The 22,457-nt window shown below is 42.5% G+C and overlaps 1 protein-coding gene across 2 annotated transcripts in view; it reads right to left on the bottom strand.

Annotated features, from left to right (window-relative positions):
- Positions 1-163: 163 nt before the first annotated feature.
- Positions 164-22,457, bottom strand: part of slc12a2 (solute carrier family 12 member 2) — a 48,218-nt gene continuing 25,924 nt past the window's right edge. The window contains exons 14-27 of one of the 2 annotated variants that reach the window (XM_019272159.2): positions 21,550-21,705; positions 20,994-21,093; positions 19,110-19,221; positions 17,251-17,391; positions 16,278-16,384; positions 14,847-14,926; positions 14,548-14,691; positions 12,837-12,884; positions 11,410-11,532; positions 10,448-10,559; positions 7,291-7,377; positions 5,837-5,972; positions 5,405-5,472; positions 164-4,552 (exon numbers count right to left, since the gene is read on the bottom strand). In XM_019272159.2, the coding sequence (XP_019127704.1) occupies positions 4,417-4,552; positions 5,405-5,472; positions 5,837-5,972; positions 7,291-7,377; positions 10,448-10,559; positions 11,410-11,532; positions 12,837-12,884; positions 14,548-14,691; positions 14,847-14,926; positions 16,278-16,384; positions 17,251-17,391; positions 19,110-19,221; positions 20,994-21,093; positions 21,550-21,705 (1,550 nt within the window). In that variant the 3' untranslated portion in view covers positions 164-4,416. The remainder of the gene's footprint in view (positions 4,553-5,404; positions 5,473-5,836; positions 5,973-7,290; positions 7,378-10,447; positions 10,560-11,409; positions 11,533-12,836; positions 12,885-14,547; positions 14,692-14,846; positions 14,927-16,277; positions 16,385-17,250; positions 17,392-19,109; positions 19,222-20,993; positions 21,094-21,549; positions 21,706-22,457) is intronic. The other variant, XM_019272161.2, reaches the window with a different exon arrangement.

Genomic DNA, 22,457 nt, shown 5'->3' with positions numbered 1-22,457 from the left:
GATTCAGCAGATGGTTTATTTAAATTATTTTAATTTTGATTGATTATTGATGTGCACATGAAATTAATAACTTGAAGCAATAAACCGCTTAAACATATCGTACCCCGCCTTAGTTTTCTCTTCCTGAATAACCCAGAGCATAAAAGCAGGCGTCAGATGTAAGTGATTTCATTTGATTTATTTATTGCAATAAAGATGTACAAAGTATTGGTAATCATAAATGTTAAAATGTTAGAAAAAGCATATCTGTGACTGTTAACAGTACAGTGTATCAAAACATTACTGCTTTAACCAGCTGGGTCGATTCCATCCACGTTTGTGTGAAAGCAGGAGAAAACAGGTTTGATCTGCTTCTGCTGTCATGTCTTTTCTTCAAAAGGCATCGAAAAGATTGAAATACACAGACTCAAGAAGAGAAACAAAAGACAGAATTTGCTAAAATCAAAAGGCAACAAAAGAGAAAAAAGAAATCAACGTGCAAATTAACTTACAACCAAAACCAGATATTAAAGACAAAAGAGGAGAAACTTCTACACTAAAATAAATATCTTTCTCCATGAAATTCGACATAATTATTCCTCTCCCTTAATTTATGTCATTAGACTAAGTTTATTTACAGGTTAGTTAATGTTTGCAGTGTGGACGAGGTCGGCCGCCAGGAGACAGAAAGACTAGTTTGATTTTGGTTCATGGTCATCCATCATCACGGCTCGACACACGGCGGATGGGGACTGGAGAGAAAGAGGGAGGCTTTGGCAAAAAAAGAAAAGAAAATAATAATACACACAATAATCAGGAGATGTCAGATGATGACATGGGTGACATTTGGTTTCTTCAGTAGAACACAGTAGTTTTGTCAGACAGTTTTTAAAATCTATCAGACATAAATGAAGAAAACAACACACAAACACTATTATTTGGTTGTAAAATGTTGACAGGAGGTCTTTGTTCCACTTCATGTGATGTATCAAAGACAAAGATCCCCCTGGACTGATACATTTATATATGTGTGTATATATAGGCATATATATATTCTTTATTATACAAATATAGAGTAACCCGTGTTCTTGTTTGTAATGTTGTTGCTCTGTGACACTAAAGGAGAGCGAGTGCTTCACAGCAGAACAATGAACAGAGGTTAAAGACAGTCCTTGATTGTGTTATAGTGCACAACAGCGCCCCCAAATGTCAGAATCTCTGTTGAGCTCACAGGCGGCATGTCTAAAATGCAGACTACAAACAAAAAGTGTGCTATATATGAATGGTTATATATTCTATTGGCAGTAACTTTAGGAGAAGTCAGTGTAGTTTTTATTCTTTGGAATGCCACTGGTGATTCAAGTGGCACTTTCATTCAGTCTGGTGACCAGATGTCGAGATCTCTTGGATTGTTAGTGATTAGTGCATCTACAGATCTACTTGATTACTCAAAACCAGGGTCAAAATTAAATTTGGTCTAACTGGACTGGTCTGGACTGGTCTGTTTGTTATCATCACAATGGTTTTGAGGGGACTGTCAGGAGTCTGTCTGGCTCCATGACATTCTGGATCGGGGCTCTTCTTTTGAAAAGTTGTGCCGTGGTTTTTGGGGGTGCTACTGTGTGCTATACCGTAACCAGGGAGAGTCTCTGACTGTGCCTTAAGAGTTTCAGGTTTACAGTTCCTCACCTAGAACATGCTTTTCACATACTTGGAAAGTACTCTGGGTATATTTAATACACTGTGACCATGAGAGTGTATATAGTTAAAGTGTATGCACTGAATGCGTATATACATTCATAAGAACAGCACTGAGTGATGAGTGGTGGGATACAGCTGTATGAACGCTAACAGCACTATGAAGCTGACACACAGTACACCGCACTGTGCTAACTGCAGTCTATGCAGGAAACTATTTATATGCATGAGAAGAGAAAACCAAAGCAGACTACATATGCTAACTCCTAGCGGTAGTGTTCATTATTATACAGTACATTCAACCTAACCTAAGGATGGTGTCACATTCCTCTTTTGAAATTGCATACAGTAAAGAACATGAAGGACATGATAGTCAAAATGCTCGACCTGCCTTTTTCTGGAGGAAACGCAGAAGAAGAATGAGAACATTACAAAGAAAGAGAACCCTGTTTTATTCCATTGGATTTGTGGCAGTTTTGAATAAGAACCAAGTTAATAGACTGTTCTTTTGGATTATGTTGCAGTTTAGGTCCAGGTTCATTTCCTGTGAACTGCTCGTGTTAGAAAACAGTGGAAGTTTTCAGTTTGAATAAACTGCACAGCGAGTGAAACATTAACATGACCTCTTCTGTGGTCAGTGTGATTACACTCAACATGTCTTATGTTATCCATGCAAATCTGACAGCTGAATTTTTGTTCAATAGGCCGTGTTTATTTGCTTTTAATGACTGTACACTGGCAGTACCTTCCAGCTCATTCATGTATTTTTTTTAGTAACAGTAAGTCAACACAGCACTGCCACAAATTCACTTTGCATTCAGACTGAACACAGCTTTAGAAGAAATGGAACCTAACACTCCAAACAGTAGCAGTTGTCGCTCAGTTACAGCAGAAACCAGTTTCAATTGAAGACATCAGAGCTCTGTGGTTATCTGAAAAGAATCAGGTCAAGTTGACATTCTTTGACCACTATAGAACAGAATACATCAGACCTGTTAGAAAGTGTGAACTGGTCTACACATGGTACCCTTAAAAAGACTACAAGCAAGTCTTTGTGTACGAAACAATCAGCGTAGAGAAAAGGAACATGCCTAAAGTGCTCCTGAAATGAACTGAGGCGAGGAGATCCTTTCACACGAAGGAGCCATGGACTTTTATTACAAGCACTTACGCAACACAAGCTCATATGCATAGAGGTATATCTTCACTCAGCCTTGACACATTCTAATGTCACACTCCTCCTGCCAGTCTTCACTCTCTCTCTGCCCTTTCTAGACTTAGTGGGAATGGGAGAGCGTCATACGCTGGACAAACGAGCAGGACTGTGGCGCTAACGCTGGCAAAGTGGAATATGTTCCGATCTGTTGATTGATCACTTCACCGGCAACACGTACGGGTCTACAGCGAGGAATGTGAGACTAAAGCAGGTGGACTATGGGAAGGAATTTTGAGATGCATATACAGTACAGAAAACCTTTGTGCTGAAACGCTTCTCTAACGTATTATTCACGTATTAGTGAACTAATGAATCGCTATCTACATTTACCCACAAACCGTCCAGCCAGTATGGCTTATAAGAGAAAAGGAACTCTTTGACAATCGTTAGTTCTAGCATTAAGGCAAGGTTTGAACTGATTTTCAGGGGAAGAACTGCACACGTGGACACAAACAGTTGTTGAAAGAAATACTTAATCTAGTGGATCAGCAGCTACATGGGAGAGATAGTCTTTCCATCTGAACAAGGCTATTGAAAAACTACGTTCACATCTTTTTCTGACATACAGCGAGATCTTAAATTTAAGACCCATATAAACATTTTTTAGGCAACGTGCCTAAAAGAGAAATTGTGTCTTGTGTTTAGTAGCTGAGGCCATCTTAAATATTCAACAGCTTTAAAAAGGAAGACTCAAAAGTGAATACAAAAGAAAAGAACCCAAAATAAAATACGTTGATTAGGGTAAAAGAGAGAAATGACAGAAAAGGCTTCATGCAATCAAGTGGAGACCCTTCATTAAATTCATGCAATCCACTCGCAGAAATGCAACGCTCCAACTAAGAAAGAATCACATTTAAAACTCAATAAAACTAACTATCATCCAATATAATAGGTAATATTGTCAATCTGGATAGAGATTATAATTATTTCATCTGATTCAGCTGGAAGGCACATCCATAAGGCTTTAGACGGTGTTGCAAAGCTTTCTGCATGGTTCTCTCCCAATATTAAAGGAAAAACAACAGGACAGGGTGATTATTGCTGCATCACAAACACGACAGCTGGTCCAATGAAACAAGTATGACATCAAGGTATTCCATATCATGAGAACAATGTGGACATTGTGCACAACTGCTTTGGAGCCTGAGAGAAATCAACTTTGACAAAAATGAAATTTTCAGGAGGAAATTTAAAGAAACTAGAGCTACAAGAGAAAAACCTCGTAAAACATTGTAGAATAAATAGAAAGAAGGAGCTGAGTGGGCAACCGTACAACACCCCCCCACCCTCCCACCCCACCCTGACTGTTTTTTACACGTCAACCATCATCACTTCCTTCATCTTTATTCATATTACCAGCATTGTTTCCATCAGTGGCTGTGTGTTTTCTACCGTCTCTGGAGTGTATGTGGTGCACCTTTAGGTTTGGACTGGATCTGGGATGTGTATGTGGTTCTGCTCCAGAAGCAGAAATGGATGTGAGGCTTTTAAAAAAACATGGATTTTCTTCTCTGTGTGCATGTTTAAGAGTAGAAGGTGAGGACACTCTGGTGGTTTCCGCGCACCAGGAGGATGGGCGGCAGGTCCTTAGACAACGCCTCCAGCCAGGCCATGTACAGAGCGCTGGACACAGTGCCCTTCCTGGCCAACGGCAGACTCCTGCACAGAAAAGGGAGCGAGAGAAAGAGAGGGCAGTCATTAACAGGGCTGCTTTTAAATACAGATAGACCTGTGAGCACATTTAGAAGCTCCCATGATGCCTAGGAGTAAAGGGGAGCACGGTCCAATTCAAAGGACAATCATGTGTCAACTAAACAAGTGAACCTGCTGGAGTCTGTGTTAACTCCTGCTCCAAATCACACATATCACCAAAGTGAAAGTGACTGAAGCTGAAGTCAGGACAGAGTTTATCAAATTACTGACATGTGACTCTCTTATCAAGTTTGCAGCCTTGCTAGATCCACATGTTTTATTATAGATGCTGCTGTGCCAAAGAGGGGGCTGCAGAGTTAATATCTGTCTGATTGCTGCCTTAAAGTTCACATGACAGGTTATCCCATAGGTGAAAAGGCTAAACTGTGGCCTGAGAAGTCTGATGAGTGTGGACGATGATCAGTCAGTGTCTCCTCAAACACTGCCTACTTCATGTTCATGTTCATTCTACTTTGGTTTGGGAAGTTAAAAAACAGCCGGACACAATCCCTCCATGTGACACCGGAAAGGTGTGAGGGCAGGAGACCGACAAACAACTTCTTTCAGAGCATTCAGGTGCCTATAGAACTACTTCTATTAGAGGAAGTTAGTCTGGACATTTGAAAAGACCAAAAAAACACACTGTGGATCAACACATTTAACTGAGTCTTTAAAAGGAACAGGAGAGTTGATACGGCCTCAGCTGCTGCATGCGAACACTCCCCATAAATACTCTCGCCTATCTCAGTGTCATCATATTGATGAACACATACAAACACACACACACACACACACACACACACACACACACACACTTACATGACGATGAGGTTGGCTGTGCTTGAGTGCTCCTTCAGCAGTTCGTTGAGTCTGATCTGACGATTACTCTGCAGACACAAACAAACAGCTTGAAACATTCAGGTATCAGCTTACCAGATAATTATCACAAGCTGCTGGAACACCAACTCTGAGCCAGTTACAGCCACAGTTAGCTTTAGAACAGTGAACAGTATTCACTCCACTGGACTTCTTTTCTTAGAAACATGGAACTCTGTTTAACATTCACTAAATGTTCCATACCACTTAAACATTACATTTAAGGACTTGTCCAGGACTTTCCAGCTAACAACAGACAATCTAAAACCCTACTACATGTCTATTTTCAAAGACTTTCAAGGCTATTATCCCCCCCTTAAATTCACAAATTTCCAAGGATTTCAAGGAGCTTAGGGAAGCATGTAGTGTGCTGACCTTGGCACGGTACAGTTCCAGCTCGTTGTCAGTGATCCTCCAGGGTTCTCTGTTCTTCAGACTCTCAGCTGCCTCTTGCTCCATGTCGTCCTCCTTCAGCCGATACGGCTCGATCATCTCCTCGAAGGCCGCCACGCTGCACGACAACAACAGCTTGGTGGTTAATCCCCTCATACGTGATGGGAACAGCATCACGCCAGCATCACTACACTGGTCTGATCGTCTTGTGTCTGACTGAGCTCTAGTGATGTGTTCTATCATGTGTCACATAATAACTCAGTTAGTGCAATTAGGTAGAACTCAAGCTGTAATTATCTGGAATGATAATTGAAGTTACAACCATTCACACTCACATTCACACCTACGGACAGTTACAGAGTCACCAATGAACCTGTTAAGAATGAACCTTTGGACTGTGGGAGGAAGCCCCACAGTCCAAAAACATGCACTTTAACAGAGAACCCATGCAGACTGATAGAAATATATATGTATCATATTCATCACACCTGTTGAAAGCAGAGTGAAATCCAAACTCATCGGTCTCAGTTTGATGTCTTTACACAAACAGACCACACGGGGGAGCCAATGACTCTCTCCTCACACACGCTCTGGACACACACTCATCCATCTATCATTATTTATTAATGCAGACTGATGACAGATGTGAAACACTGGACTTTAAATATTCATAGAGTGGAGATAAAAACCTATCCATTAAAAATGTGTTCATTTTATCTTTACACAGAAATATTCTACCAAACTTTAGGACACCAGAGCAGGGAATGATTCACACGTGGCTACACATGATGAGTGCATGTGCACAGGCCGACGACCAGGAAGGTCTAACATGTTATTTTAATGACAACTTCAGGGTTCGACTTTGTCCTAGCACAGTTAACGCAGACAGTCAGACAATAATGGATCATTTCTTCATGTTTCCACTTTTGAGGTAAGCGGTTAAATAACTGCTTTAAACTGGGATTTTTTTTTTTAACTCACCAGTAGAGAGAAGCTTTTGTTAGAGAGCCTGATCCCTGCTTTATGCAAACTCTCCCTCCATGCTCATTTTAGAATATTAATTTTCAGAGTCATGTCATACTCTCACAGAAATCCTGTTTTCATTCACTAAATATTTCCATGAATTAAAGTCTCACTGGCGTTTAGTTTCAAACAGGCTCAATCAGTGGATGTAATCCCTGCCTTTTCTCCGTCAATGTGAAACATCTGCAGGGAATGATCATTCCACACACAGTAGCTTAAGGCTGCAGTCACATTAGGGGATGCAGTGGAGTTCACCACAGATGAATTCCATGTGAGGAATTCACGTATGTGTGACGGCAGCAGTGAAAAAAGTATGTCAATATGACGCTGAACTAACAGTTTATTGAGTTTACGATCATCTGACCCCCTCACTGTTCTTTGACATGGCTCATCTTTAACAGAGAAAAACTTACTGCTCCTTCTTGGGCTTGGTGTTTATGTCTCCCAGCACGGTGATGTCAGAGAAGTCTATCCTGAACTTGCTCAGCAGAGTGGCCATCCTGCGCAGGAAAAAACAAATACAGAGCTTCAGGTGAAATACTGGAAACCAGCTGCAAGACATTTTCAAGTGAAGGAGCTGTGGACAGATAACAGCACTGAGTCATCATGGAGGCCAGGGAAAGCCGCTTTAAATAGTTCTGTTTGAACACGGACATTCTGGGAGGGTGGAGGCAGGTACGGCAGGCTTTACTAGGAGCGCTGTGGCATTCTGTGTATGAGAGTCATTTCCTGTAGCTTCAGGTTCAAAGAAGCCCAGAGCCTGAAATCACCATCTGTCACCAGTGGAGAGATTTTATTTTCATACAACCGTCACATTCCTGCTTTCAAATTAAATCTGCTGCCCACATCACTGTTTTAGATTAATAATCAGTCACGTCACCAGGTGTACTGTAAAGGTTTCTCAGCTCTATGAAGCCCTACAATGCACTGCAGCTCATTGTTCTGGTTTCACGGCATACAACTTTATAGTTCGGTTCAGTCTCAGCGCTCCCATCAGCTCACTGTACTCCACCTGCTCAGCCAGTTGGAGACCAAGCGTCAACCATCAAGGCTGTGAGGATGTGCCAAAAACTGCAGTTCCTCTAACGTCCACTTGAGGCTGGTTCCAGAAGTGAGTCAGTCTCCATAAGTCCCCATGTTCAAATGTCCAGCTTCACAGCAGAAATAAACATGTAACAAATAATGTTCACAGCCTGGTACAAAAACAGTTTTGGTCTCTATAGCTAATTTCCCCATTGATGACAACTGTACTGAGGGTGAATTTATATACAACTCACCTGTTCACATTATATTAAGGCTTGAAGTTATGCAGGATTAAGAGCGTGGATGCTGTGATTGACAGGTGGGTGCTTGTAGAGGGGGCTTGAGCACCCAGGCTTAAATCAGCCCAACTCAGGTCCACCCACAATATATTTTTAGCCAATGGCGGTAGGACGGCCAAGCCAGAGCCACGTCACAAATCTGTGAGTGATGTCACAGAGACTGCATCCATGTTTTTATACCATCTATGTGTGAGGTCTGATGCTTCTACAGTGAGGTTTGAGTGTTTCACTTGAATTCTAACAGGTTCACAGTGAACTCAGTTGTCTGACAGACACTGGTGTTACAGTTGACCCATGTCGCAGTGTTAATAGAAGATACATTATTTTTCTATCCCCATGATTCAGGTGTGCATAACCTCTTCCTTTGCCCATGCTACACCCTCTCCACCTAATAAACTGGATCAATTCAAGGTTGAACAGACATGCAGGCACCTGCAGGTCAGAAATACTGTTTGAACAAACACGCTGCAGTCTTCTTTCCTTGACAGGTTGGCAGAGATGCAGTGACGCGTCGTCTCTGATGAAATGTTCAGTTTGTGGTTCTGCAGTAAACAAACACAAAGAGGAGAGCTGTGTGCTCGCACACAGAGATATGAAAGGCTCGGCTGCTAGCAGCAAGCTAATTTTATCCAATGGGACAATGAGGGGACAATGAGAGACAGAGTGTGTGTGTGTGTGTGTGTGTGTGTGTGTGTGTGTGTGGTAGAGGGTGAGAGTTGCATTTATGCTGAAAACTTGAAAACAGAATCCGTCCTGCAGGTTCATGCAGAGAATAATGCAGCACAGAACTTCAGAGCTGTTGGTCGCTGTATTTGGACAGAACCAGGCTAGCGTCCAGTCTTTATGCTAAGCTAGGCTAACCATGTCGTGACTCTAGCTCTGTACTTAGAGAGAATGATTTCAATATTCTCATCTCATTCCAGGAAAGAAAAGTTCCTCCTCCGAATGTCTGAAAATGCAGACAGAGTTGAACTGTGGGTAAGAGTGAGTGAGTGAGTGAGTGAATGAGGCATGATGGGAAAAGCTTCTCCTCACAAAAACAAGGAAATGACCCGACGATAATGACTCTGGTGAAGACACAACAATCAGGGACCAGACAGGATGTTCCAGCATACACTCTGCAGTCTGTTTCTCCTCCTCCAAGGATCACACTGATGCTCCTTCTGTGTTTATACTCAGTAACAACAAAGTAGACTTCACATCAGTGATGACCAGACAGCAGCTAAGAGAAGCACAGTAGTGGTTCAGGCACTCAACTCTACAACACATGACAAGTTTGATACAAACATGGAATCATTCACTCAGGTGGATCAGCTGTCTGCAGCTGTGACCAGTCACTTCATGAAGTCAGTGAAGACTTCATATCTTCGTATCAGAGCTTTGTGCTCACTAAACGCTGAAATAACATAGAGCTGAAGTTTCACTATTTGTCATGCAGAGATAAATCATTTTATGCAGTGTTGCGTTTCAAAGTATGTGCCAAGGACAGCAACCAAACTCAGAACAGTCCAAACTTCACAAAAAAGTTTTTTTTTAGATGAATTTGAAATCAATTTGATGTCGTTCATGAATAAAAACTGGAGCGCTCTATGCGCCAGAAAAAATGTACACAACATAAAGTCAAGTGTTACTCTCTCATATTATTACATTAAGTTCTTCGGCTAACGTGAACAAACGCAGTGTGTGTCTGTGTGTGTGTGTGTGTGTGTGTCTCTGTGTGTGTGTGTGTGTGTGTGTGTGTGTGTGTGTGTGTGTCATGTTGTCAGCAGCAGCTGAGCACACGAGTGGTGCTGAAGGGAAAGCAGATGGCTGCACCGTGTTCCACCGCTCACAAGCTGCATCTCTGCTTTTATACTGTATGACAGGCTTTCTGAAGTCAGAGAGACGTGTGGATGCATCGTCACTCTGCATCAGTGCGGCACGCAGATGGAAATGGGAGTTTGCAGCCGGCACAAAATGACATCTGACTGTCCACACAAGTTGTAAAGTTACATGTTACCTTGCAACGTTACTCTACGAACATTAAGCTAACAGAGCATCTTTCTGGGTGAAAGTGAGATAACCTCTGAAAACGGAGGAGGCGCTTTCAACATTGCCTTCCAACTCAGAGAGGGTAGAGAATTATCTGAGTGTTTGAATTAAGTGATGAAGAAGCAGCCATGTGCAGCGACACAGAATCTCATCTCATCTCTTCTTGTTGACCTTCAAACGTGACACAGTGGATGGAGAGAACGCTACGAGTACTTACGCTCGGCGGTCGTGATCAATCCTGTTAATCTTGCCTCCGATGAAGACACGGATCTTGCAGTCCTTCCACCTCTTCTTGTTAGTCAGTAGGTAGGGGATCAGCAGGGTCAGACCTGGACAGGAGACATCAAACTGGTTTGTCATGGAAACATTATGCATGGACTGTGTGTCACTGGAGTTAAAGTGAAAACATCAGAGCTCCAGAATGTCTCCACGTTCTGCCTGTTACGCCTTCAAACATTCTTCAGAGGCCAGCTTGGAGAGGATTTTAGATTTCAGGAGCAGTCACTGCTTCAGCAGAAATATGATTGCTCCGAAATGATGTTGGTTGGTTCTGACTTTAGTCAGAGGACGTGTTCAAACTCAATGTAAACACATCTGTTTGCAGCAGTTTGAACACTGCACTTCCTCTGCTGTCAACGATGACGACGATGACGATGACGATGACGATGATGAGTGTTGAACATGAGTCATGCCTCTGGCCTGGTTCTCTTCTTTACAGCCTGCCGGGCTGACAAACACTCTTACTCATCAAAGATGGCTTCGTCAGCTCCAACTGATAAACTGATCAACGTCTTTCTGATGGCTCTGGATTGATTTGACTTGAGTCAGTCAGCAGGTGGCAGAAAAAAAACCTGCCATCTTTAGATTTCTCATGTTGTTCTGTGCATGTTTTTGTCCAGAACTTTGAATGTATTCATGTGAAAGAGAATATGTCATGTTTCACAGAGGTTCCTCTCAGTTCTAACAATAAGTTTGATGTTCTTTGAAGGGATGTGGATCAGAATTAGGATGTTAGTTCATAATTACTGTATGATGCGGAAGTCATGTCAGGAGCAGTTCACCAAATGAAAGAACGAGCAAAGAACTCATAGAATGTTGAAAGAAACGTTTCTAAAAACGTTCCGACGCAGTGCACTGACACTCACAAAAACCAGACGCCTTTGTTTCTCCCAGACTCACCTCCGTCATCAAACAGCCACCAGACGTCCACTGTGCCCTTCCCCTGTTTCTTCTGGAACTGCTGGCTGGCCTCCAGCAGCCTCTGGTCGGAGACATTCAGTGGTACAGTCGGGCTCTTCTTGTCTACACACACACACACACACACACACACACACACACACACACACACACACACACACACACCTTAGACGGCAGCAGAAGACATTTCAGTCATTTCTATCATTTGCTGGCCTGCTGAGAGTCCTGAGAGAGAGAACAGACCTGTGTGTTCTTCAGCTCTGCGGACTGTTAACTATCAGTGTGTGTGTGTGTGTGTGTGTGTAAGCATAATAGCAGAACTGCTGTGGTTTTGGAAAAAGGTGTGATGTGATGGGACGGTGAGCACGTCAGAACATATTATTCTTATAAACCATGAAGACAGTCAACTGTGATCAATGTTTCCTCTGGAAGTGTTGTTTGGAGCTGAATTGTAGTTTTTGGAGCCATTACTTCAAATGTCTGTGATATGAATTACTATTTAAGATTTCAGACTTTCTAAAATAATTCTGCCAAAAATGGATTTGGCTGTGGAATGTGGAAAGTTTGCTAACATTATCCATCATAAGGTAAGCTGCTGCTAATACCAGAGCAGGTGACATCAACAAGTGTACTGACTGTGCGAGGGGAGTTTACGGCTTTCATTGATGAGTCACACAGGAAGTGTTTTCATTATGCATAGTTTTTCTTTTTTGATTTGGGCTTTATGAACAGAGGAAACACCAATCAATATCAATACTACCAACAGCAAGCAAACAGAGTGAAGCTGTGAGAGGCTCGGGGGTTAGCTGAAACATGAAAACAGGAGAGCAGCTTTCATCTTACTACTACGAGATAGAGAGATAGAGAGAGATAGAGAGAGAGAGAGAGAGAGAGAGAGAGAGAGAGAGAGAGAGAGACAGAGACAGAGACAGAGAGAGAGACAGAGAGAGAGACAGAGAGAGAGACAGAGACAGAGAGAAGCAGCAGGCCCAAGACGCTTTGGAGGAAAGTGAAATGTTGGCACGCGCTCACAACATTTAATACTCAGACTTGGAGGAAGTTGAAGGCACTGTGACATACAGTATATATATGTGAGTGAGCTACAAGCTGGTAACAGGAGAGCAGGAGAAAGAGAGGAAAAGACAAAGTGTTAATTCCCAAAGCCAAGTAGCTAGCAGGCCTGAAACACGGGACACAAGACAGAGACAGCAGGGTGCAAGACGGTATGTTAAGACAAGAGGAATTCCAAATAAACTTTGAAGAACGAGGTGACAGAAGGAGAAAGACAGCAAGAGGACAGGAAATATGAAAGGAGCACACGAAAGATAACAAAGGGAGACAGGTCGATAGAAGAAGATCAAAACAAAGCAGAGGAAGGTTTAAGGCAACCCAAGTGAGTGATCTCCTGCCTTTTTTCAACAGGGGCTGAGTTGGAGCTTTGCCATCATCATCGTCATCTGGATAATGTGAGACAAAAGGAGAGAAAAAAAGTTGAAATGAAATGTTGATGTGACGTCACACACACACACTCATTTCTGGAAAGTTCTGATCCCGACCCGAGCAATAAAAGCAGCAGCTCAGAGCCAGGACTCTCCAGTTAACTTAATCTGGCTGCAACTGGACATTTGTTCAGAAACATTCGTGGACATGTGAGAGCATTAAATACGCATGAATCACTTCTGATTCTCAAAGCTCAACAACTCCACAGAGACGGTGCACAGATTAAAATGAGTTACAGCGTAGAGGTCTGAGCTCAGGGAGAAGCCTTGGCTGGGACTAAGAAGATTACTTCAATCAAGACATCTATCTTAACCAAAGCAACACGTTATCAACGTGAGCAGCATTTACAAATACAGACCTATTTCTATAATCTAATGCGGTAACTCATTAACAGACAGAAAGAGTACTGAGCTGCTCCCTGATGAAGGTCACATGGTGGACTCAGAGACACTGTTCATTCACTGATCTCTCCCTCTTTCTTCTATTTTAACTTTTCCACAGTACCTGTCAAGCTACTATCAACACTTCCAGTAGGTGTTTCAAGGTCAAAGTCTTTCAGGAAAGTGACATCAATTCTATTTCTAGAGCTCCAAGTCACAACATCAGTTATCTCATGACTCCTTCCATACTGAGCAGCTCTACACTGTACTCTATATAACATTATGTACAGAGATACAACAATGTCCACCATGAGCGAGGTGCCCTTTGAGTCAACAGAAGGTTTAATATCATAATATCATTCATAAAAATGAAGTAGAATGTAGAATCAAAAAGTGACTGTTGGATCTGATGTTGTGTTGCTGAGAAACTGATGTGTACATGTACGGAGACAACAGGACGACATGGAGGAGACGTTACAGAAAACAGAAAACAAGCATGATCTCGAGGTCAAGCAGAGGGACACAGCTTCCTTTGTTTTCATATTGTCGCTGCCCTTTGATACTAAATGAAATGATTATGTTTGGTCAATGTATCATCTTATATTAATATGACATATTATTTAATATTTATATTTAAGATAATATTTAAGATAATGTGCTAAACATTGTTGGTTTCATTCAGATGTAATCAAATAAATATGAACAGTGAACACTGGATCAGTCTCGTGGATCAGGACTGGACTTGGGAATGTTTATTACTACAGTTCCCAACACACACACATGCACGCACGCACACACACACGCACGCACGCACACACAATCTGTGGACTAACAAACTGGGCCCAGTGGGAAGACTGGGGTCACAGGTCACTGAGGAGACTTCCTGTCAGGGCTGTGTGTGTGTGTGTGTGTGTGTGTGTGTGGGCGTAATAAGGGAAGTATTGATGGATTAGGAGGGATCTCACAGCATGGCGTTAAACTGATTTCCTGCCTGAAAAGCCTTCCTCTGTCACAACTTCTGCTTGTGTTTGAGCAACAACACCACGTTAAGATTCTGTGAATAACAATATGGTTCTGCTAGAAAAGTACTTTAATGGGCTGAATATGAAAATAGATTGATAAATGATCACATCCCTCCTGCCACATCAACACTGTCTCCCCTAAAGTCTGCTCAGTAGATGAAGTAGGAATATAAAAAATCATTAAATGAATGAAGACACATGCAGAGTGGTGGGCTGACCTTTCTGTACAGCTGGGCTGTTCTGGAGGCTGGTGGCCTTTGAAGACGGCTTGGATGAATCAGCGTCAGAGTCTTTGCTGGTGTCTATGGACACAATCACATCTTTCATCCCTGAAGACTTCTCCTGGGAGGACAGCAAGTCATCTGGGAGGAAACGGAGTGAAAGGGCAGATGGAGGACAAGGTGCAGGAAGAAGAGAACAGAAGGCAATAAGAGGAGAGAAACATAGAGGGAAGTGTACGCCTATCTGCATTATTGTTTTATATGAGAAGACTGAAAGTCCATGGTGTGTGTGATACCTTGTCCTTGGATGTGGGACACATCCAGGCCCTCTTTCAGTCGCAGAATAACAGCACCAAACTGGAAGTCAAAGGAATCGCTGAGAGGAAAAAGAAATGAACAATTGTCATCAGCAGCAGACAAAATGAAGTGTGAGCTGTCGGACCAAACGGAGACTCAGAGTCACACACACATGGAACATTTTTAAAAAAAGGCGGACTGATCAGAGCTGCACCAAACAAACTCCAGGTTCAAACATCTCTCAGGCCTGCAGCTGGATGGAAAGGAAAGGGCACATTGCTGAGCGCATTAGCTGTGATTTTAATATTGGAGAGCTGAACCATCTCTGACCTTCAGCTTGTAATCCCCACACTTCACAATCAGGAACTCATTCAGCTTAAGTCCTTCACTTGGTCTCACATGACTGGTTTAGGGTTCAGCAGGCTCACAAACACTGTACTCATGTTAATAGTACACACAGAGTGAGTGTAGCAGCAGCTCTTACAGTAAACACGGCTCAGCGTTGAAGTTTGAAATATCTCGAGGGCTCGGACACTCAGAGGGCCGGCTGAAGGCTCCAATCTTTTTGTTATTTAGCAACATTCACATGGTGGGAAAAATTATTTGTCGATAACAGGAAATTGATATTATTATTCATTTTTCTCTATACATCACCACCACCACTAACACTCTTTAATTCTGAGCTATGTGTGTGTGTCACAGATATAGAATATAATATCACTGAGCCTGGCTTATGCTCAGGTGTGCATAAACTATTCATGCATAAAGGAAGCATATTATAAACAAAAATGAAAGAACTCTGCTAGGGGACACTTCACTGCTGCCTGTGAAGGGCAACAAAATCAGGTTTAGAAGAAGAGCTTTGACAACAGCCAATAAATGCACAGCTCCTCCCGTCTGTCTGGCTGAGTGAACTAACCTCCTGTATGCCCAGCCAGAAAAGAATGGAGAATGTAACACAAGCCGGACAAATCTGAGGGAGTATGGGGTAATCTGACTGAACATCTGATACAGCAGATATTGATGAATGAAGAGGGATACCAAAAAAAGACATGTTGCTGACACCAAAAATCTAATTACTATTATTTGGTGTTACCACAAACTAACTCTTCTATAAAGGTTCATCCATCATCTAACAGTGACATCATACGTGATCATGTGACTAGAGTGTCTGAAGACAAAGTTACACAAAATATGATGGTGGGCAGGAATATACATCAAACAGTGGATTAATGGATTAAGCATTATCTGCATGATTAGCATAGCCCTCCTGAAAACAGCCATGATGCATCATTCTTTTACTTTACAGAGTCTGAGTCTCTTCTACTAAAGGACACTTTCACATGTACAGCAAAAACAAACGGTCTATATGTAGCTCCCTCTGTGAGTGCTAGAACACAAACTATAACATGACTGCTGACTCAACTTACTGGATCATACTGATGTAAGTCTCCACATTCATCATGTCGCCGTCCCTCCAGTCGTTCTTGAAGCCCATGACGAGTGTGTTCGGCTTGAGGCGTCCCAGGCCGGCAGCCTTACGAGGGAGAAGAATTCAAATCACAATCAAAAGATATCAAACCTCTACCACGACAATCATCAAGGCTGGAGCAGCAAAGAAAATTTGGGGTGGACTGCTGAGCCCATCACTAGTGATCACCGAATGCTACCTCAGCTTCACAGGTGCCTGCAAGGTTCACCTTGGTTTTGTTTCCAATAATATTTCAAACTGCTGTCATTCGTCTCCATGGACATCACAGCAGCTTCTAAAACTAGTTTCACATCTTAAACAGCAGATTTAGGATCATGGATACCTCTGTGGATAGTCTGTAATATACAGTATCTTCCTCATGTCAATGAAAAAAGTAGTCCCTATGCTCTTTGAGTATCTTCTAGTAAAACACTCTGAATCCTAGTCTTCAGCAGGAAACAACAGGCTTAAAGCAACACTGGGTTGCGGCTATGCAGCAATGTATTGGGATGTGTGTGAAATAAGAAAAAGGTCAGGTGTATCTTTTAACAGAGGAAATCTCTCTCCTCAAGTTGAGACCTTGTATTCAGTTACTTTGATCTGACATGAACCGAGATGATTTGAGACAGTTTAAGGACAGAGTCTTCGTAAACTGTGCAGCCTCTCACACAGTGAAGAGAACTGTCTGTGAAATAATGAATAGTGTGCCATTAGAGAAGCATGCGCTCATCAACACCAGCAAATACAAACACACTGAGCCCACACTGCTGGCTGTTGGTACTTGTTGGCACTTGCTCTGCGAGGCTACTCGAGGCTTGAACACTTCGGTGCAGTTGTTGCCTGTTTACTTGGTGATATCATCCAGAGCAACAGAGGCTCAATCCTTTGGAGATCTTATTCCCCACACGTCTGCAGTGCAGCTGTTTTCCTACCTGGAGCAGGTACTGTGCCCCCTGACGCAGGTCCTCAGCAAACACCGGCGTGTAGAAGGCCTTGCTCTCATTCTTCAGCAGCCAGCGCTGATACCGGGCCTGGTCTGCAGCCAGCTCTTTGAAGTTTGGCCTTCTGTAGCCCTGTGGGAACACACACACACACACACACACACACACACACACACACACACACACACACACACACACACACACAGTGCTTTATGTAATCTGATTTTCCACTCAAGAATTCAACATATAAAGTAAGGTCCCGCTCTGAAAGTCTTCATCGGGGTCTTTGTTAATTTCTGCTCACAAAGATGCTCTTCAGACAGGAAACTGTAATGCAATTAGCTGGGAATGTTTACACCGTTTAACTGGTGCTCAGCCCTTTCAGCCCTCATGGAAGCAATAGGAGCAGGCAGGAGGGCGGATCAGAGACCGCTTGTGGAGGGTGGCGTGTTCCACAGAGCCAGAGAGCTGCCGGACTGCACAGAGCCTCATTCATCCAATCAAAATGGACTTTCCATTGTGAAGTGGTTATGCCTGGCAGGGGATTTGTAAAAGGTCTTTTACACTGTGTATACGAGAGAGGAACAGCCATGAGCTGTATCACCACAGAGGTTCACTAAGCTGACAGAGGTACATTGTGTCTGAGTAAACAGCAGTCAGAGATCACACCGCAGTGGGGGGGTTTAAAGGGGAGCAACACATTGATCAGGAGCCATTGTTTTAGCAGTTGTTCCAAAAATAAAAGCTGGTCTGGGGAGAGCATAAAAGACTGCGATAGACTCTATTGACTACTCTAGACTATTATTATTAAATACTATATGAGACACTTTAAAAAGTCAGATTATGTTTCATCTACACGTTCATACATCACAAATGCTTCAGCACACACGTTTCTCTCACAAAAGGCTGATGTCACTGACGAACAACTGAACTGGAAATATGCGTAAATCCATTATTTAGTGAGTCTCCACTAAGCTCTTCATAATGACTACAGTGTCAAAGCGCTGATTCAGTAAACACAGAGCTCCACCCAAACACAAGTACTGTCTCAGCTTGTAGACAGTGGTCATCTAAATTTGCGGTGCCTTCCAAATGTCACAAATCAAACGGCAACATTTTCATTTACAGGCAGGAAAATGACTGACACACACACCACTGACCACTGTTACCACCGACAAGAAGAGTCATGTCAGACTACAGAGAGTCAGTGAATGAGAGCCACAAAATACCTCTGAGTGAACAAACACAGACTCTCATGTTAATATTGGAGATTTTGTCTGTAATTGAAAAATTGCATCAGAGTTCTAAAAGGAGAAAAATAATCAGATTTGAGAAAGTACCATTTCTATGTTGAGTGTGTAATGATACACAGATACACATGGGGTCATTTCATATAAACTACTGACAGAAAATGTGCTCATATTGTGTATGCATCATTGTCTGGATATGACATTTTGGTCATATGGCACAGCCCCAATGGATCCTCTGCAGCATAACAAGCTGTTTGAACAGTTTGAAGGAGCCAAATGAAATCATGATATGAATATACGACCTGATGCATGCTTTATGATGTCCATGCACTTCAGAGTTAAAGTGAATATTGTTAAAGGTCCAGTGTGTAGAATTTAGTTGCATCTAGTGGTGTGATCGCTATTCCATGTCTGCCTTATTCAGAAAATAAAGTCCCCAGATCTTACACACTGCAGCTTTAGGAACATATTAGATAATGATGAACTGAAATTCATTGATATCTGTCTGAGTTGGCAGCTTCATTAAGTTTTTTTAGGATCATTTGCAGGTTTTTTAAAAACCACAAACAGGAAGAGAACAATAACAGAGTGTCTGCTCACCGTGCGAATATGTCCACAAATCATCAGGCCTACGTTCTTGGTGAAGGTGTGGACCAGGTCGAGGAGAGCCGGACGAGAGTTGGGGTAACCGGTCATCACCAAACACTGGGGTCTGCAGTCAAACATGTCCAGGAGAAAACAGCGTCAGTGGGAGTTTTTTTGTCTTCAGACTTTGCCCTGATATTTACAGCTTTTACATCTGCAGCCACTGTCACTGCTGACCTTCAAAGTGGCCTCTAGTCCTCTTAACACAAGGCAAAAAAAAAACAGGAGCAGAGTGGCGCACATCAAAGCAAATATGTTAAGCACCAAAGGATTTAACGTAGGCGGCGAGAGGAGACAAGAGGGAGGTCAGACGAAACACACGGGGCACTCTGAAGACACGTCTAATCTCCTGCTTGGTTCGCTGCCATGGGAACAGCCCGAAGACACATTATCACTGACACGTCCAGAGAACACACACATAACACATTATAATGCCTGCCTTCTGTTTTCAGTAAGAAATATGTTCTTCACATTAGACACAAACAGAGCTGGGTGAGTCAATATCATCATCTACAACCTGCAGGGAAATCACATTCTTATTCTATACATTTGTTTTATGAATTCAACGAATGATTAATGATCCCAAACTGACTCATGTTACACATCACATGGTCATAATGTAATGATTAACAGTTATTATTTCAGATAGCATACATCCATATTGGAGGATATGCTGTTAATAAGGATGTAAATTCTAGCGTGCAGCGTTAGCCACTAAGTGAGCTGAGAATTTGGCCTAACAGCACAGAAAACTGTTTTTATGCTGACTTACTTGCAGCAAACATTTGTGTGTCAAATTAAAACAATAACTACACTGAGTGAGTGTGCTGGTAGCAGTAAGAGTATTGACTGTCAAGTACAGGACGTTGCTCTCAGGCTTGTTTGCTTCTTTGAGCAGATAGTTCCTGTTAAAGATCAGGAAACTCCTCACTTCACATTACTTTATGTAACACCCTTAAAGGTTTAGAAATGTGCTGTGTCTCAGTTCACATACTTCCGTTCAGATGCTTGCTGGATAAGTGCTAAAGTCACTGTACTGTGAGGACCCAGATGGTGCATTCACAAACAAAAAAGTGGAATGTTGAACAATAGGCGCTTTTCACCCTCATTGGTGGCCATCTTGGCAGTCAAATGTTGGAGGTAAAGCTTGGCTCAGCTGCAATTCAGTGAAAAAAATAATAAGAAGAAATGGTAAAAGTTTGCAATCATCATTTCCAGTAAGATCACAACGGCCATACTCAAACACTACCCAGCACTAGACAAGGAAATACATGCATTCTTTCTTTCTTTTTTTTTTTAAAGATATTTATTTGACCTTTTAGACCTTTATTTTGACTGGGACAGCTGAAGAGTGACAGGAATGTGTGGAGAGAGAGATGGGGAGTGACATGCGGGAAAGAGCCACAGGTCAGATTCGAACCCTCAGCCGCTGCAGCAAGGACTGGGCGGATGATCTACCAACTGAGCTAAACAACCCCCCCATGTAGGAGTGTTCTAAAGAAAACATCAAACTTAAAAGACACAGCGATGGGGATGTTCCCTGAACTAAACAAACACATGTACACACAGAAAACACTGTGTACTAGTACACAGGTATAGATGTACATTTGTGAAGCTTATGAAGGTAGCTGTGACCTGTCACATCATTTCATATATGGTTAAGAAGGTTATTCTGTGTCAGATGACAGCTGCTGCTCCTGTTCACATGTCCTAACAGTCACTGGGTAATGTGTTAGCATGCTAACAAATCTATTGTTTCAACAGAACCTGAGCTGGGTTCTGCATTAATGATAGAAACCATGTTTTGTTAGTAAGTTTGTTCCGCTTTGTGTTTGGTACCTGAAGTTCTTGATGTGGTCCTCCACTCCGCTGAGATGCAGAGTGTGAGTCAGTGCCTGGTGGTAGGTCAAAGCCTGGGTCGACGAGCCCCAGTTCACATCTGGAGGGGAGGACGCATGCAGGCAGAGACACACAGTGCAGTTAGGAAGTGTGTTTACGGGCCGTCTTCGCTGGGCCAAAGGCCGTCTGACCCATGTGGTGTTACAGGCACTGAGAAGGCCACATATGTGTGTGTAGCTGCATGTCAAACTGAGTGTGCATGCAGGTGTGTGTGCAGAGCTGCGTTGTGTTTGAAGAGGTGCAGGGGAAGTGTGTTTGGGGGGTGGAATGACTTGACAGCTCAGTATCATGCAGACGTGATAAAATGAGCTGTGTGTTTTTCTTCCCGCTTCAGTCTTTAAACGTTTCAGTTCATTCAACAGTCTTGAAATGTGTGATGAGGTTACAGTACATGTCACTACACAGATCATGATTTAAAGCATTTTTATGGTGTACATGTCCATGATCAGGAATGTTGCCATGAGCTCAATGGCCAAATAAATATTTAGTAACTCACCTGGCTTCTTGTAACTGACGTAGATAAATAGACCGAGAACAATGACGTTGGTCAGCAGAGCAGCCCACCAGTTGATGACAAACATCACCACGCAGCACAGTATGGCTCCAGCCAGAGACACCCACATGTTGTAGTATTTGAAGCTGGGACGCCACCCTACAGCACCAATGAAAACAAGTCACAACACTGCAACTGTGTCAAAGGACACTTAAACAAGAGAGCGACTCATCTGTGTCATAATGTTTGAACATGAATTATGTTAAGCTGCGGGAAGGCACTCCATGTTAAAGTCAAATTTGTTTCCTGAACTAGGACCAAATAAAGCAAAACCTGCGATTTAAAAGAATACAAATCAGTAATCCATGAGAGGAAACATTTTCACCATCAACATGGTCATTAGATATTACATGTTTCTGTTACAGAGCGTGGATAAAGTTAAAGTTGGAACTGGATATGCGCTGGGGTTAAAGAATGGGAGTTAGCAGCCATTAGACTGGAGACCAGAACCACTATTAGGGACCAGATTTATTTACAGAGTATCACAGAAACTAGACTAGTGGGGTTTTAGTGATGGGATACAGTCAGACTGTGTGTGGTTACACAATGACAGAGTCTAAAACAAACAACAGGACATAAAGGGTACATTGATGGTGCTGCTCCTCTCAGTGCCATGCAGGGGTTTTATGTGGCCCCAGAGGCTGGAAAGAGATTGGCCCTGATGAGGCCACAACACCAAATGGGGTTTATAGTTTGTGGTCGCAGAGGCAGTAAAATTCATTAGTCAATGTCCGCATTACTGCTTGCCTCTAATTGTGTCATGTACCATTTAAGTCCATGTAATTATATGGCCTGCTTGGAAGAATTAGAAGCACATAGAGAATCTGTACCTGGAGTTCTGCTAGAGCTTT

The sequence above is a fragment of the Larimichthys crocea genome, chromosome I (genome assembly GCF_000972845.2).
Source record: "Larimichthys crocea isolate SSNF chromosome I, L_crocea_2.0, whole genome shotgun sequence".
NCBI classification, from domain to species: domain Eukaryota; kingdom Metazoa; phylum Chordata; class Actinopteri; family Sciaenidae; genus Larimichthys; species Larimichthys crocea.
Note: the sequence above shows the minus strand (reverse complement) of the source record. Positions and strands in the feature narration are given on the sequence as shown.